The sequence below is a fragment of the Tubulanus polymorphus genome, chromosome 12 (genome assembly GCF_964204645.1).
Source record: "Tubulanus polymorphus chromosome 12, tnTubPoly1.2, whole genome shotgun sequence".
NCBI classification, from domain to species: Eukaryota; Metazoa; Nemertea; class Palaeonemertea; order Tubulaniformes; family Tubulanidae; genus Tubulanus; species Tubulanus polymorphus.
The window spans coordinates 4478056-4493561 of NC_134036.1; the positions used below are offsets into that span (position 1 = coordinate 4478056).

The 15506-nt window shown below is 44.1% G+C and overlaps 1 protein-coding gene across 1 annotated transcript in view; it reads right to left on the minus strand.

Moving 5' to 3' along the window:
* LOC141914101 (CUGBP Elav-like family member 4) overlaps positions 1-15506 on the minus strand; it is a 259996-nt gene that overhangs the window by 208415 nt on the left and 36075 nt on the right. Inside the window, exon 2 of the mRNA XM_074805375.1 lies at positions 3582-3664. Coding sequence (XP_074661476.1) covers positions 3582-3664 — 83 coding nt within the window. The remainder of the gene's footprint in view (positions 1-3581; positions 3665-15506) is intronic.

Below are 15506 nucleotides of genomic sequence, written 5' to 3' on the forward strand. Positions count from 1 at the left end.
GCGTAGAAACCGCTACGAGCCCTGCCAGTTAGTAAGAACACGAATCTATATTTCATGTATGGAAATTGAACATGACATGACCATAAACCGGCTTCTGTGAAAACTACAAGAACGCGTGGAATTCGAAACCAGCCGACACCGAATCTAACAACTTAGATAGTCTAACATAGTCATCACATTTGAAACCACTGTTTGACATTCGAAAACTCGTACCTGGGAACGACAAAATATACGATATGGCACAAAAGTAGATATGACCTTAGAAGGTTTACAACCGCTAAAACCGTTCCAGTTGTAGATCTAATACGTCGATTTCTACTCTTTCCCGGCGAAATAAGGACAGCAATGGCTATAGATTAGAGCGACACGAGATAGGGCGCTGGGCGATGCTGTTGTCCGGCGACACGAGAAATTCTAAGACTCCATTTTTTCATATAACGACAGAATTAGAAATTACCACGGAATAGGGCAACGACGGCGTCGTCATGAGTTGTCTGTAACGAATTTCGTTTTATATCAGTTTGTCCGTTTTTGCCGATTTCCGTCGAGACCTTTTTAACGTGTACTTTGCAGATAACCCACGATTACATAAATTTCTAGATTTATTTAGATCATCAGATTTAAAACTCCGAAAGCTTGTCTTATTTATACGAAGAGGTCTAAAATATTTTGAATAACATTGCTGTATTGTTTTTGTTACACATTAGCTGTTGAGTGTAACCTTGGATAGATATTAGCCGTGGCTATCATCTATCCAAAATACAACATAATTTTGCTTCTGATATTGTCCTGATATTGCATTGTATTGACATTCATGTTGTATCGTCTTTTTGCTCTAAGCAAATGTACTTTCGTGAGCAACGAGATATATTCTATTCCATTCTATAAGTCTACCGACATCGCCGACACTGCGAAACGTTAATTGCGCGCAGGATAAATCGTTTGCGCAAACACGAAACGCGTGTGTCTGTCTCGAGTCCCGGCGAGGATTGAAAGAGTATACAGTTTAATAAACAAGCCCCTACAACTCATCATTACCGCAATATTGACGGCGGATTAAACATCGCGCACACCTGGGACCCGACTGCGGAGTCGCAGTTTAATTATCAATTCACATCTCCCTCGTCTCGTCATTCCATATTTTGCCGTGCGTGTTTGTTCGTACATCGAGTTTGAATTCGACTTCGAATTTTTTTCATTTTCTAAAAAAAATATTTGACCGTAATCGCCGTCGCTATCTTAGCAGGGATTCGAACACGATGGCATCGCGAGACTCTGCCATGTTCATACCGCGGCAGGGGACTGAACCTGATGCATCGAAGGACCTTTAAAATACGTTCTTCCCTCGCAGGGATTCGAACCTGATGGCATCGCGAGACTCTGCCATGTTCTTCCCACGCAGGTTTTCGAACCTGATGGCATCGTGAGACTCTGCCTCGTTACTCCCTCACAAGGATTTGAACTTGACGACATTGCGAGACTCTGCCACGTTCCTGTGTAGCAGGTATTCGAACCTGATGGCATCGCGAGACTCTGCCGATTTACTCCCTCACAGGGATTCGAACTTGACGACATTGCAAGACTCTGCCACATTCCTGTGTAGCGAGGATCTGAACCAGATGGCATCGTGAGACTCCGCCACGTTCCTGTGTTTTAGCAGGGATTTAAACCCGATGCCATCGTGAGACTCTGCCACGTTCCTCCGTCAAAGGCATGTGAACCTGATGGCCTTGCGTGTGCACCAGAAACGGTATGAAGATATATTCAGTAGACATCGAATATCCTGATGTAGACAGACATTGATTGAATTATTTATAGGTAAAGCCGTTTTCTAGTTTCCAGTTTGCGACGATACCAGCTTAAGGAAAGCGAACAGCGACAAGAACGCGTTAACGCTGAAATGAGTTCAATTCCGATCACGGCGGGGTATATCTATAATTCAGTATCCATCGTACGCGCGCCATACACGACGATACTGCGCGAAAGTGTTTAAGAATTAATGGCTGGATATATTGACTGACTTTTAAACTGTCAGTCTGTCTGTCTGTCTGTATGGCTGTCTGAATGGATGGAAGACTGGCTATTTAATTGTTTCACTGTCTGAATGGATGGAAGGATGACTGTCTGTCTGCCTATATACACTAAATATGGATGTATTGATGGTTGGTTGGCTGAACTTACGGGTTGACAGATCGACTGCGAGGCTGGATGACTGACGGAGTGACTGACTGAGTGACTGACCGACTGACTGACTGATTGATTGATTGATTGGGACTGACTGTCTGAGACTGGCTGACTGAGACTGACTGATTGACTAAGACTGACAGAGACTGAGACTGACTGAGACTGACTGACTGCAGCCTATTCGATTGAGTTGAAGTTGGACGCGGAAGACCGAGTAACCACTAGCGAACCTGGCGGATCCTCACTTGCCGTAAGCAGAATCCCCGATCGCCGCAGTAGCGTCGGAGGTTCCCGATGTTGTGTCTTCACGCAGCTGGCGCGGACGAGGGATTATGATTTTTCCCGGCGGAATTTCCGTCATCAGCGCAGGTACGCATTCCCCGCGCACTCAAACAGATCGATACACGAACCCGGCGAAATTGGACGCATTCCGACGCTAATACCGTACAGAATTTCAGTCGCAGCGTCGATAGCGAAAACGCGCCGTACAATACCGGCGGTTCTTTCGCCGTGAACGTTTTTTTATTTCGCTTGATTTTCTATCGCGATATCGGGGGAAAAATGCGGTACAACAACGAAGGTAAGCAGCAGCAGTAGCAGCGGAACAGATTAGCCGTCGGCGTCGGATTTCAACTCCTCACATTTTCGATACGAACAAGAATATAATGGCATTTTCGCTCGGAGGAGGAAACTTTCTCGGAAGAAAGTCCGTCGTTAGTAACTAATCATAATTTTACTGAATCGTTGAAGTTATCGAGAATGAGAAGGTCGTCATTAGTAACTAATCATGATTTTACTGAATCAATGAAGTTATCGAGAATGAGAAGGTCGTCCTTAGTAACTAATCATGATTTTACTGAATCGTTGAAGTTATCGAGAATGAGAAGGTCGTCGTTAGTAACTAATCATGATTTTACTGAATCGTTGAAGTTATCGAGAATGAGAAGGTCATCGTTAGTAACTAATCATAATTTTACTGAATCGTTGAAGTTATCGAGAATGAGAAGGTAGTCATTAGTAACTAATCATAATTTCACTGAATCGTTGAATTTATCGTAAATGAGAAGGTCATAATTAGTAACTAATCATAATTTCACTGAATCGTTGAATTTATCGTAAATGAGAAGGTCGTCATAAGTGACTAATCAAACTTTCACTGAATTTTTAAAGTCATCGAGAATAAGAAGGTCGTCATACGAGTGACTCACTAGGAGATCATTGACAATATAGTTCCGAGTTCAGGAACTAGCGCATCATGTAGCCACATCATTTAGGTGTAACGACGACATCATAAGGGAAAATATTCACGTTATGGATCGTGTATGGCATTGTGTAATGAAAAGTAATGTAGATGCAGTGAAAACAAGAGAAAATTAAATTACGAAAATTCTACTCACCCCTGGAAGGGTTTTCTGTTCATGTAGTGCTTTTTGTGCGGCTATGGCAGAGTCCCTCATACAATACGTCAGGAAGGCACATCCTAAAAATGAGAAGATAGAAAAAAAAACACGTGTTAACTAAAACATCGGTTATATACCATATATAAGACGAGTGAGTTTCCGCAGGTTTAGTTCAATCGGATGAAAATAAACCCAGCATTACGAAGAAAAGATATATACACTAAGATAGTAGCTTCGGCGGGATTCAAATCTACAAACCACGCTCAAAACCAAAGAAAGCTCATAATAGGGTATTTTTGTAAATTGTTTACATAATTTGAGTCCAAACGAGTCACTAAAATTTAAGTTTTTCTTAATTGCGGGTTTTTCCACGACAACACATCGCGTTCATCAAGCCTATACGGTTTTATACTAAGATAACGTAAGGCGTATATTAGCACGTTGACGTTCACAACGGCTAACCTGGAAATGAGAACGAAATGTCTCCCTTGTCAAATGTAAAGAATATCATCGAAAAGGGCCCGACTTACTGAAGGCGTTGTGTCGTCGGTTTTTAATCAAATACGACAATTTCGATGATAAGTCCTAAACGTTCTCGATCGCGGGGACACTAGCGGCGAGTGTGCGCATGGCCGAAATAACGAGGTCATCACTAGCTATACGTCGATAGATGCGCGCGCTATTCTCTACATGTTATCACCTTACACAATAACCGGAACACTATAACGCTGGATAGATCGAATGAGGCCGCGGCAAATAATTTCATCGCGGTTTTCGCTGAACGAATGAAGCGTTATCAAAAGTAAGATATAAACAAAATACTGGCCGCGAAATTGTATTTACCATACCGAATTCGACGCCTCCAATAATTGGTAAAAATGAGGACCCTGGGTTCCAGTTCCACGGTCGTGAGTTAACTCCAATTTAAAATAAGTTTATTTTCAACGAGTTATCATTATCCAAGTTGAATATTTTTTCTCGTAACGGCCGGGGAACTGGGTCACGCGGTCTATCGCTTCAGATGCGTTGCTTACATTTCACAAAAACGTCGTATTATCTTTTTTCAGAGGTCTTTTCATCTTCGGCGGGCCGACTATTAGTTATTCTTCGTAATTGCGGGTTTTCTTCGAATTTATTTATAGCCAGTCACTCGGAGAAGTAAAAGCCAACGGTACAAATGAATTGAGCGTTTGACGTTTCGACCGAATTCTTCGGGCCATTTAAAAAAAAAAACTGATTTACTTGACAGCTCTTTGATCTTAAAATAGGGATTGACCCTGCAATTTATTTGACAAATAGCAAGTGTCGCAACTAGAACAGCGGCGCGGATAAACGTCAAATACGCATTCAGTGTTTTTAGCCGTAAAAACCGTTACAATAATTTCTATAAACATTGATACCTTGCGCTGTATCGGAGCTAGACTGGTTGCCGATCAATTCAATTCAATTATCGATATTCAAATCCGAAATAACTTTATTGATCCTTAATGTAAAATAATTCATATGATCAATTTTCGAAAATATTTTGCATCATTTTCCATAAACTTCCATAATCGATAAACTTTCAAGTTAGTTTTCTTTTCTTGTTTCCTTATACTGCAAGAGCCGGTTTAACCCGGGGGTTAACTCAATTAATATCCAATTGAAGAAGCCTCAGCGTAAAGGTAATACCAGTCTATAAAACCGGGCCCGCATTTTTACTTCAAATGATATCATATTAGCCAGTCACTTATGCGTATTAGAAAAAAAAGGAATTTGCGCTACATAGATCGAGCCGACTGCGCGACTGTGGAAACGATAATAATCGCGCATTAAGCTCGAAGTGTTTACGGGATCAATGACGGATGCGCGAAATGAAATGGCCGGCGCTGTCAGATAGATAATCGCACGCGCGCTCGCGCCACTATAAGTGATTATTCGATTGAGATTAATCACGTATAAATATTTACACAGCAGGCCACACGGCAGCGGCGACGCGCTGAACTGTCACGCCACACTCTGACATCGGCGAGAGAGGTTAAATGAAAATACGACGGTGACGATATCATCAGATCTATCGACTTTTCTTTTTTTTTCTAAATTCGATTTTGTTCAAAATTGTATCGCGGTTAGGTTACAAGTGATTCTAGGTTGTTGGGATTTTAGTGCCTGAACTTCAAAACGCAAATTGTTTACCCCGAAGTAGATATCGCAGAATCCTTGTATAATATTGATCTCGTCGGATATCCCTTCCACGGGAGCTGTTTGTGTCAGTGTTACTGTACCAAAGCGTTGAGAAGAGGGGGTTCACCGAGAACCTATTGCGTCTGTTCTACTCGCTGCTCTCCCGCTATAGCTGCGAGGAGAGGGGGTTCACCGAGAACCCATTGCGACTGTTATACTCGCTGCTCTCCCGCTACAGCTGTGAGGAGAGGGGGTTCACCGAGAACCCATTGCGACTGTTCTACTCGCTGCTCTCCCGCTACAGCTGTGAGGAGAGGGGGTTCACCGAGAACCCATTGCGACTGTTATACTCGCTGCTCTCCCGCTACAGCTGTGAGGAGAGGGGGTTCACCGAGAACCCATTGCGACTGTTATACTCGCTGTCCTCCCGCTACGAAAGCAGGGCGTTCACCAAGATACATTAAGTCCGAAATGTACTCTGAACGTATCGTTAAAAAATTCCCGAGCAAAAGAGTCACGGCACAGAACAATATCCTCGGATTGAAAAAAAAATAACCACGGCGAATAAGGAACCGTGACTAGGAATAACACTTACTCGGCGACACTGGTCGCGGTGATAGGCGAGAAAACAAATTGAAAAGTCATCACGCTATCCGATATGATTACATCATGACAATCGAACTTGTCACTGACGACGGCGATAGGCGAAACAAATTACACACGCGTTTCATCGATGTACAACAGCAGTCGTGCGCGTCGTCGAAATTTACTGTAAAATATATAATGCATGGGTTTTGCAATTTATTATGCATCGCAAAAAGCCCTACGCGTCATTAATCGCCATTTTTTAATATCTTAAAATAGAGATTGTCCCGATTGAGTTTAACAAAACCCATATACGATTTAAAAGATAAAGAACTAATTTCATTCATCGATTCAGTACGCCTGATGATGATGGCTAACTGTTAGCCGAAACGTCGCTCCTAAAATATAATAATTCTGATATTGAGTTTATCAATCTTGGCTTCGTTATCGCGGAATTTCTCTCGTTATCATCATACACGGATAGTGTGTATCTTCTTGTCTTATCATTCATCGATTATCTCTAGCCGGAGTTCGAAACGTCGAGTGTTTTGATTTTAATCATTGACAAAATAAAACTCGTTACTTAACCTTTTCAATTCTTGAGTTTCATACTGTTGATCGTATGTTCTCCAAGCCAGAATGTACGGACCGTTCTACCAGGAATTGTCCCTTTTAGTTTATTTGGCCGATACATTTTGGTCTGATTCGTTCTGATTTGGTGTCCCTTACACAAACCGACCACATCTACCCGCAGCGAAACAGGGGGTTGGATTTTTTAAATCTGAAATCGCGAAGTGCAGATATATTTGCGCGATCGGCGGTTGAATTTACAGAATTCATTCGTTGTTTAAATCGTTTAAATAATTTTCGGTTCATTTAGATAATCTCCTAACCCAGCCTGAACTGGTAAGCGACTGCGTGATTGGGGTTAATTTTACTAGTCTTTGTAGTAATTTGCACTTTTTTTCAAGAATATTGCTAATCGTTATTCCTTCATTTACTATCCCGCTATCGGTAACCAGATATCGTTCACGGTATATACTCGTTCTTCAGAAGGGTTACTCTCCCTCTCTCTCGCACAAGACCCCGAGGGACGTACTACGCGTATTTTTGTATATTTGAACAGAGCTTGTAACAATCGACGAACGACAAACAAACGTTCAGACGATTTCATTCGCGGCGACGCGAGCGATAGGACAGATGATCAAATAGGCCCTCGGCGCGGGGGAGGAGGCTGTGAATGAAAGACCTATACGCTAGCAGGGCAAGATCGATACGGCTACTAACAGAGGGGTGCGGCGTAGAGGGGGAAATGATAAATCTTAACAACAAGTCTAGCGTGGTGGGTAGGATCTATCAACGTAATATCTTCATTAGAAAAAATCATTGTCCCTTTAAAGCCCGCATACGATACGGGGGACCATGGACACACCGAAACAGGGAATCGAACTTTGAACTCGGAAACATCGTTTCCTGAAATCATGTTTCTCGATTCTCGCTCGGAAACATGTTTCTGTATCTCGTTTCCGTGTCGTTTGTGTCGTGGTTTATCAAACGCGTTTTTTTAGTTGCCTTCGTATTAGCGTGTTGGTATAGTTCCCCCGCAAACAACTATCGGTGATGAATGCCGTCCCCCTGAATCACCTGGGTCCAGTTCCACAGTTCCGAGTTAACACATTGAAAATGAACTTACTTGAACTGAATTTTAACTCTAACTCGCAACTGTGGAACTGGGTCCTGGAGCCGACTATCAAGGGACCCTTTTGAATGTATTTTCGAATCCAGTACTATGAAAACATCGTATCGCCGATATCGCGTTTGTAATTAGAAAATCGTGACGAAAAAAAAACCCAGTTATATACGAATCAGTACAAGAACCGATATTCACCGGGGTTATTAATGCACAACTGCGCACAAGGTCTTCCTATAAGGTCGATATCTCAATTTCGTCGGACTTGTCTTTTGCCTACGCGGGCAAATCTATCGCTAACCCATTAGCAATCGAGAGAGAGAAAGATAGAGAGTGAGAGTGAGAGTGGGTTCGGGGTCATAATATGTCTCGCGTCTGACGGCGTCGATAATCGAATCGACACATATATCGAACGACGGAAAAAATTACATAGCGACACCGCGGGAAAGGTGTTCGCGGACCTGATGTCCATTTAGCGCCGCCGACGACGAAGTCATTATAACGTCCGTCACGCCGACATGTTCGCTGGAAAATGGGGAATAAATGTGCCGCGGTCATCGGTCGATCGTTCCGTCGGTGTCTGATGGCAGCGGCCCCGATTAACGGCGATCTCGACCGAACGATGGGTCAAATGCTAACAAGGTACCGCGAATGCTAAAAAGATTCCGCGCGCGTGGATAAATGCAAATGTACGAAGGTCACTCGAGCTCTCCAGTGGCTCGAGGCTGTTGAAAAAAAACAAAGCATATCGTGAAAATCTATCAATTATGACTAAGGAATTGATGTAAAGATACAATGTTTAAATACTGCGGTAGAGGGGTCAGTTACTGAAAGGTTGTTTAATGTAGACCAGTGTTTAAATACCGCGGTACAGGGGTCAGTTACTGAAAGGTTGTTTTATGTAAACCAGTGTTTAGATACCGCGGTACAGGGGTGAGTTACTGAAAGGTTGTTTAATGTAAACCAGTGTTTAAATATCGCGGTACAGGGGTCAGTTACTGAAAGGTTGTTTAATGCAAACCAGTGTTTAAATACCGCGGTACAGGGGACAGATACTGAAAGGCTGTTTAATATAAACCAGTATAAAAAAGCGCGGTACAGGGGTCAGTTACCAAATGACCAGCTCTTGTTTCACATCCGCGAGTGTATGAGCTCGGCGGAGGTAAAAGAGGTAACAATCATCGAACGCCGGTGATAAGCTTCGACGGGCATTAACCCGCGCGTCGCACCGGCCGATCGACCGGCGCGGCGATCGATCGCGCGCCGAGAGACGTCGAGAGCAGAGGCCGAGAAAATCCGGTGCAAATCTCGTCGTGTTTCGCGTAGAGATTTGTCGATTCAATTTGTTTACACGACGGATCAATGCCATCAGGGATAAAACCGACATAGTGCGCGCCGTCTCGGTAATGCATTATAGATGACGTTCGCGCTGAACGTCTTAAAAGTGGTCGCTGGTGATTGAAAAGATGAAGTGCATTTATAGTGCCTGGTACGGAGATATACTACAGCTGTGAGGAGAGGGGGTTCACGAAGAACCTATTGTGTCTGTTCTACTCGTTGCTCTCCCGCTACAGCTGCGAGTACAACAATCATTATTTCTTATTTTTTTCCGACAAAAAAAAAACACCTCATTGACGACGAATCCGTATTTCCAGACACTGCACATGTCTGCAGACACGCGAATCTGCCGATTTCAAATCCGAATAAAAAATGTCGCAGCCACGTACGGAATCGAGAATAGTACGATGCTCGTACAGCTAGCAATAGACACCTTCTATACCCGAGACCGACGACGACCGTTCGTCGATAAACACAGCAGAAAAAATTGTGTTTTTGCTTTCGATTCGAAGAACATCATGTGCTATCGTTCCCAAGCCCGCAGCGGCGGCAGCGACGTCAGCGACGGCAGCGGCAGCGGTGACGGTATAGTAGTTCTCGACCGGTTCGGTGCCGAAAGCGACTGAATCTCAGACGACATCGATCGAAACCGTTCGCTATTTATTCATCTAAGCCTTTAACACGAAATCGTATAGACGGACCCGATGACGCGCGACGATTCGACCGTTAAAAACCACGTATCATAACGGAAAATCTGTTTCTAATTTTGATAAAACGATATCCTCGCATCGTTTAGGTGTTAAAGTTAATGACAGGCAAATGTTTGTCATCTGGTTTCATTCCATTCGTTTTTCATAGCGATCTATGCTTTTTATAAATACATAAATGACATAATCGATTACCTAAATCGCGCCAAGCAACAAAGGTGGACAAACACGTCACTCTATCAAGTTCAATTTTCAATGGATAACAAACTGATTTTCGCTACGAAAAACTCAAGGTTGTCTCAAGCGCTGAAATTAGTCTAGGCAAAAAAAAAACATGAATTCGTGCGCAAGACCTCTTTACACCGCCGTTAAATAGGTTTCGACGACAAAACACCAACCAGCTCCGGCGAGGTGAGCGGCGAGAGAGATGAAAGTAATTTCTGAAAAAAAATTACTTAAACCACTCGGGGACTCGAATTCACTAGTTCTCTGATGCGACACCTACAACGCTACCGAGGGAAGCGAGGATTCAGCGATAATCCGCCAGGATCGCTAGTGGTTAATGGGTTACCGGGCTTCAATTACTTCCACATTTCAATGAAATTCGAATAAACTTTTCCGATTAGTAGATCGATTTACAGTGAAATCAATACCGTACACTGAATAAGAAAATCTCATATTCGATTACTCGTTTACTAATTTTCGGATTTGGAAAACTAAAATCAAGTTCAAATCGCATTGAAAATGAGTTAAATATTCATCTAAACGACCCAGTGTTTTGTAGCGCCTTCTGGTCAGTGCCGGTAATCCATTAGATTCTCGAGTTCGATCAATTCATTCCGGCTTTTAATTCTAACCCAACGAGGCCGCGAAGATCGCGGACACGTTTTTGCGCCTTCGGAATCGTTGATTTCGTCGTTCGTTTCGTGGTATCACGCGTGAAATAAACAAACGACACAAAATTCGACGCGACGAATATTACTTAATATGTTGTACTTGTTCATTTGAAACACGTGCTTTCGCTACTTACGTACGGTAGCTTCATCGTGTAAATGACGAAGCTACCAAACATCAGTAACTAATGTATAGTAGCTTAAACGGTTGAATGATAAAGCTACTGTTCATTGGTAGCGAAAGCTCGTGCGACAAATAAACTAGTTAACCTATAATATAAAGTACTACTCGTTTCGTCGTTTTTCTTCTACACCCGGTTAACGCCTGGCTCCTCCACGAAACGAGACAAAGAAATCGACTCGGTGTCAGCTTCTATCCGTGAAAACATATAAAAACCCCGGCGCCGATGGATAACGTCTATACATCGCCGGTCGTGGTAAATACGTTATATTCAAGTTGCGAGAAGGGCAAAATGATTATCATGTCGCGGGTTTATGATACTGCTAATATTAAATCAGTGTTGTGCGTATGTCCGTGTGACGCGGCCTGCTGTCAGGTTTCGTTACGGTTCGTCGTGGCATGATGGTTTAGCCGCCGAAGAGAAGCGGCTTGAAAGCCGGGACTGAGAAGGAGGGCCCCATAGGGGGAGGGGCAGCCAGAAGGAAATGGAGAAATACAAAGGGAGGGGGCAGGGAAAGCTAGAGGGAGAGCAAGATAGAAAGGGAGAGGGGAATGGAGAGAGGAGGGAGGGAGGCAGAGGGGGAGCAGAGGAAAACCAGAGGTGCAGCCAGAGATGAAGCCAGAGGGAGTGGGAGGCAAAGGGAGCGGAAAACGGCTGGGGAGAGGGGAGCCAAATAGAGAGAGGGAAAGAGGCAGGTGCTGAGGGGGCGGGAGTGAGAGATCGAGACATCGAGCCATTTTCGGAAAACCCAAAAGACGGTGGAAAACAATCAAGGTGTCGAAATTCGATCGTCGCCAAAACGATATCTAATCATCCCGGAATTGATCGAATTAGTTTCTACTTCGTTTTTACTTCTCCGATACCGTATAAGCGATCCAAATATCTCCCTAATCAATACCCGCTCCATCTGTCGGCGACAATTGAAACTAGTCACACTCTCTGCCTCCCTCTCTCTCCTCGAATGCTGTCGGATCAACGGTAATTAGTTTTTACGAGAATTTTATCTAGCGTCGACAATAAATACGCGGAACGGGGGGCAATTCAGTTAATCGACGATCGGTCGCGGGTTTTATCGGCGCGGCGGATACTACCGCAACCACAACCACAACCATCACCGCCGACTTCTTTCACGAGCGCGGAGCCGCATTAGTATTTGCGGCGTATAGTATACACAGACATCGCTCGCATAGATTCGCGAGTAGCGATAGCGGCCACCGTTCGTATTTATATTTATAGGCCCCGTATTTACGACGAGGGTCGAGCTAATTTACGGCCGGCGTCTGCGTTCGTAGCCCGTGGGAACTAAGAAATCACCATCTTATAGAATCCGCTCGAGTGGTGCGAGTGAATGGCGTGATCAGCCAGTGTAACCAAAGAGCGTAAAAGGCATAAATCTATAAACAGGTCTGCCAACCTTCTGCTATCGCCAACAGATTGAATTTTTTCGATAACATTTCATTGTAATGCGAAAGGAAATGTTCTTTAGATTAACGAGTCATCATCAGTGAGAAGTCATCATCTATCAAACATATAGACTGTTATCGTTGTATATTCCATTTTAACGCCGAGATGTCGTGATTCAAAGCGAGCCATCGCTGTCAACGTTACAGCAACGACATGACATTGTAATCGAGGTTAATGCCATAGGATCAAAGTCACTTCTTTGGCGAGCCATTGCATTCAATGTTACTGCAAAGACATGGCAACGTTATCGAGGTTAACACTATAGGATCAATGTTACTTCTTTGGCGAGCCATTGCTGTCAATGTCACAGCAACGACATGACATTGTAATCGAGGTAAATGCCATAGGATCAATGTCACTTCTTTGGGCGAGCCATTGCTGTCAATGTCACAGCAATGACATGACATTGCAACCGAGCTTAATGCCATAGGATCAATGTTAATTCTATGGCGAGCCATTGCAGTCGATGTTACAACTTCGGGGCTGGTGGAAGAAATTGTTCGCGAAAAACCGAGGTAACTATACTGGCGCGCCTGGTAGATCCTCGCTCACCGTAAGTGGAATCATCGATTGTCACAGTGTAGCGTTGGATGTTCCCAATTTGTGGCGGACGCTGTGTACCGAATGCCTCGCTAAACAGACGGTGCTTACGCTAATTACTAAAACACCCTTCATTACGTCCGTACATGTCCCGAGCGCAATTTCCTTGCCGACGGTTCGTGTACTGTGTGTGCGCGCGTGTAATGGTACGGGCAATTTGTCGGCGAACAGTTTATTGCTCGTAATAGACCACCTCGTTATTATACACCGTACCGGTAGTCGAATAGATTCCCGGTTTGCTTTAGTACGCGTCGAAACCGAACCGACGATTTGGATATTCGAGTAGAGCGCCTCGGATTCGAGAGGGCCCCGATTCAGGAAACGATGTTCGATGCATATATCATACGGTGGTACCACGCGTCACAGCGACCTCCTGGGGTGCTGCATTTACACCCGATAGATATACAGGCGAACTATAAGAGACACCGCAAAATGGGGTCCAGAATGAGACCGATAGTAACCAGTTGCGACTTAATTACATTCGCCGGACTTGTATAGGTTGTACGTTCCTGACTTAAGTGCAAAGGTGGTCTCAAAAATTAGAAAAATCAAATCTCAAATATTTGGTCTCAAATATTCGCCGGACTGTGTCTGGTGTAGATTAACTTAAGTGCAAAATGGGCCTTGAATATCAGAACGATCATCAGTTGTTAGATTTGCTATAGAGCTATACGGTCTAAGAATCAAAAGCCATAAGCAAGCAACTTATACCGGAGGCAAAGTGATAAATCGTAACATTGGTCATCGCCACCTACGCCATCTAAGATTGGTCTTCGTAAACCTACGCCACGCAACTGCTGCCCAAAATATCAGGATATATTATTCTATATTTATCGATATATTATGACTAAACTCCGCAAGCAGTAACCCTACGGGATCGGAACATATGCTAGTTTTATATACAACCAATAGTACTCGATACGTGGTGTAAAATCAGGCCGTTTTCGCGACAACTTTCGCGACAACTTCAACCGGCTGGTGATACGCCAACTGGCGCTCTACAGATCGAAGGAACGAACGAAAAAACGAAACAACATCGAAAAGAAGCGAGCGAGTGGCTTTTTTTCATATCGAACGACCATCGTCGTACGCGGGTCGTTAGTTGGGCTGGTAATCGGACAACATTAACCTCTCTACCCGTCTAGACGCGCGGGATAGTCCCGCCGGGGGTGACGTGTTCACGGGCGCGTCAGACGCCTAATTAACCGCTAAAAAAAAACGACGGCGGCGGTGGCGGAGATTATCGTTATTACGAAACACGGATTAGTTTCATGCGCGGGAAAAAACCTAGGTTATCGAATAGAAAGAAATGTCTCCTAGTTAACGATATAAAAATGTACAATCAGATATGTTTCCTCGACCACCACGACTGTGTGCAATCGGCCATATTGTATAAGTCTAAAGGCTATACTTAACCACAGTACCGTGCTGTTAGACAGAGCCATTTTAAAGTCTAACTATTCATGTACATTATGAAAAAATATAAGACAGAAAGTCAGCGTATTACCCCCTATACAAACCTCGCGACGCACCGGGGGTGACCATTACGGGAATAATTCGGGAGATCAGTGTTGACACGATTCTTCTTTTTTTACAAGAATATTCGTCATCGGTCGCGTATGTATAATATTGCACAACGAGCCAGAAGTCTGATGCAGCAGCAGCCGTAGTAGCAGCAGCAGCAGCGGCAGCAGCGGCGGCGAGTGCGACGATACCGTCTCCGGGGATCGCGACCGCGTATAGCAAAAATAATCGCCAATATGTCAGACGGTATTGGCACGAAATTACACACTAGACGGCTTATCGGGGATGAATATCTATCTCGCGCCGACCAGCCGCACAGAGAGACAGAGAGAGAGAGAGAGAGAGAGAGAGAGAGAGAGAGAGAGAGAGAGAGAGAGAGAGAGAGAGAGAGAGAGAGAGAGAGAGAGAGAGAGAGAGAGAGAGAGAGAGAGAGAGAGAGAGAGAGAGAGAGAGAGAGAGAGAGAGAGAGAGAGAGAGAGAGAGAGAGAGAGAGAGAGAGAGAGAGAGAGAGAGAGAGAGAGAGAGAGAGAGAGAGAGAGAGAGAGAGAGAGAGAGAGAGAGAGAGAGAGAGAGAGAGAGAGAGAGAGAGAGAGAGAGAGAGAGAGAGAGAGAGAGAGAGAGAGAGAGAGAGAGAGAGAGAGAGAATATGAAGCCGATGCCTCGGCGATCAAGAGTTGTGTTGCTGTTGTTGTTATTATTTTGTTATCGCGGCGAGGCGATGGTCAATTCCGCCGCCGCCGCCAACAACATTGTGATTATTCTCGAAGCGTATATGA